Source organism: Malus domestica, chromosome 13 (assembly GCF_042453785.1).
Source record: "Malus domestica chromosome 13, GDT2T_hap1".
Classification (NCBI taxonomy): domain Eukaryota; kingdom Viridiplantae; phylum Streptophyta; class Magnoliopsida; order Rosales; family Rosaceae; genus Malus; species Malus domestica.
The window spans coordinates 39,237,345-39,238,751 of record NC_091673.1 but is presented as its reverse complement, the minus strand read 5'-3'; the positions used below and the strand labels follow the sequence as shown (position 1 = coordinate 39,238,751).

Below are 1,407 nucleotides of genomic sequence, written 5' to 3'. Positions count from 1 at the left end.
CATTTATTACAAATCAATAAAACTTTTAAATTAAAACCCATCATTCACTTTTAACTAATAAAATCGTCTTTCACTCGTGCATTGGCAGAGTTATTCCCCATATTCTTCTTGAATTTCATATATTTATTCATTCCAAATCTCAACTTATTGAATAAAGAACAAATAAGGTTTGTAAAACTCTATTATTCTCTATAAAATATTTGTTTCTATTCTATCCTACCTTACTTGAGTTTTAGGGTTTGCAAATTTTTTAGTAATTCTCTCCATTGATTTTAATAATTATTTCAGTAGTATAGATGACATCATGCAATGGTTTTAAAATATGAAATTCATCGAGAATAATTATGATTACTATAAATAGATAAAATTATGTATTCATATGTTAATTTTGACTACTTAATTATTTGGATATTTTTATCATGTTTTTGCATTCGTAATTTTGTAACCACTATTTGTTTTTTTTTTCTATACTTGTGTGAGCTCCTTCTCACAATAAATCCTGGCTCCGCCGGTGCGCATAGTCGTCGCAGGCGGCACCTGCGATTACGAGGACTACCACCTGGCCGTCCGACACGAGGGAGAGCATATGGGAATGTGCAACTCAATGCCCGCTATCCTCAAGGACTCCGCTGCCTCCACGTGGCTCTCTGTTGCCGTCGACGACAGCAAAATGTACGTGACAGATAAAAACACCAGTTTAACCTACACGTTCGATCCAGATTCCAAGACGTGTTGTGGACCGTACGATCTGTGTCCCGACGCGACGGTGTTCGGCGTCGTGACGGGATTTGCTAATGGCCGCTTTATTTTAGTGGAGGCTGTCGGAATCGCGGTGAATTTGAAAACCGTAAAAATGTGGGAAGTGAACGGGGTGTCGCTTGAGTGCAAAAAGTTGATCGGGGAGATGCCGCCGGTGATGGTGGAGAAGCTGAAGGGTGAGACCGACTCCACGGGCACGGTTTCGATGAGCTGCACGAGAGATATGGTGTGCCTGCATAACACTTGGCCGCGGGAGGAGTTGATCCTCTGCGAGCTTGTCGATGGCGGGTGCAGGCGGGGGAGCGTACGGAATGCGGTTGTGAACGACGGCACCCGAATGCAGAAGTTGGTGGTGACGTGTTCGAATGTTGGTCTACCGGATTTGCATAAAGCCGAACAACTTAGAGCGCTGAAAGTGGTTTGAAAAAGAAAGCAAGAATCATGGTGGAAGATTAATCATATATATTTTTACTTTACCAAGGACTATGTTGTTTTGAGAGCCTTCGTTGAATTTAATACATCGAAATAATCGTGACACATATTATATTAAAATGTGTTCTCGTGAATGCATGAGTCTTATAACTATTATACTTCTGATTACCCGAGTCCGAGAGGTAGAATGAACCCAAATAGGTGCCTTTGTAGGGC

General features: G+C 41.1%; 1 protein-coding gene across 1 annotated transcript; it reads left to right on the top strand.

Annotated features, from left to right (window-relative positions):
• Positions 1 to 586: 586 nt before the first annotated feature.
• Positions 587 to 1,183, top strand: LOC103428473 (F-box/kelch-repeat protein At1g23390-like). Its single transcript, XM_008366574.1, has one exon. It carries the CDS (start codon positions 587 to 589, stop codon positions 1,181 to 1,183), a length of 597 nt encoding a protein of 198 aa, XP_008364796.1.
• The last annotated feature ends 224 nt before the right edge of the window (positions 1,184 to 1,407 follow it).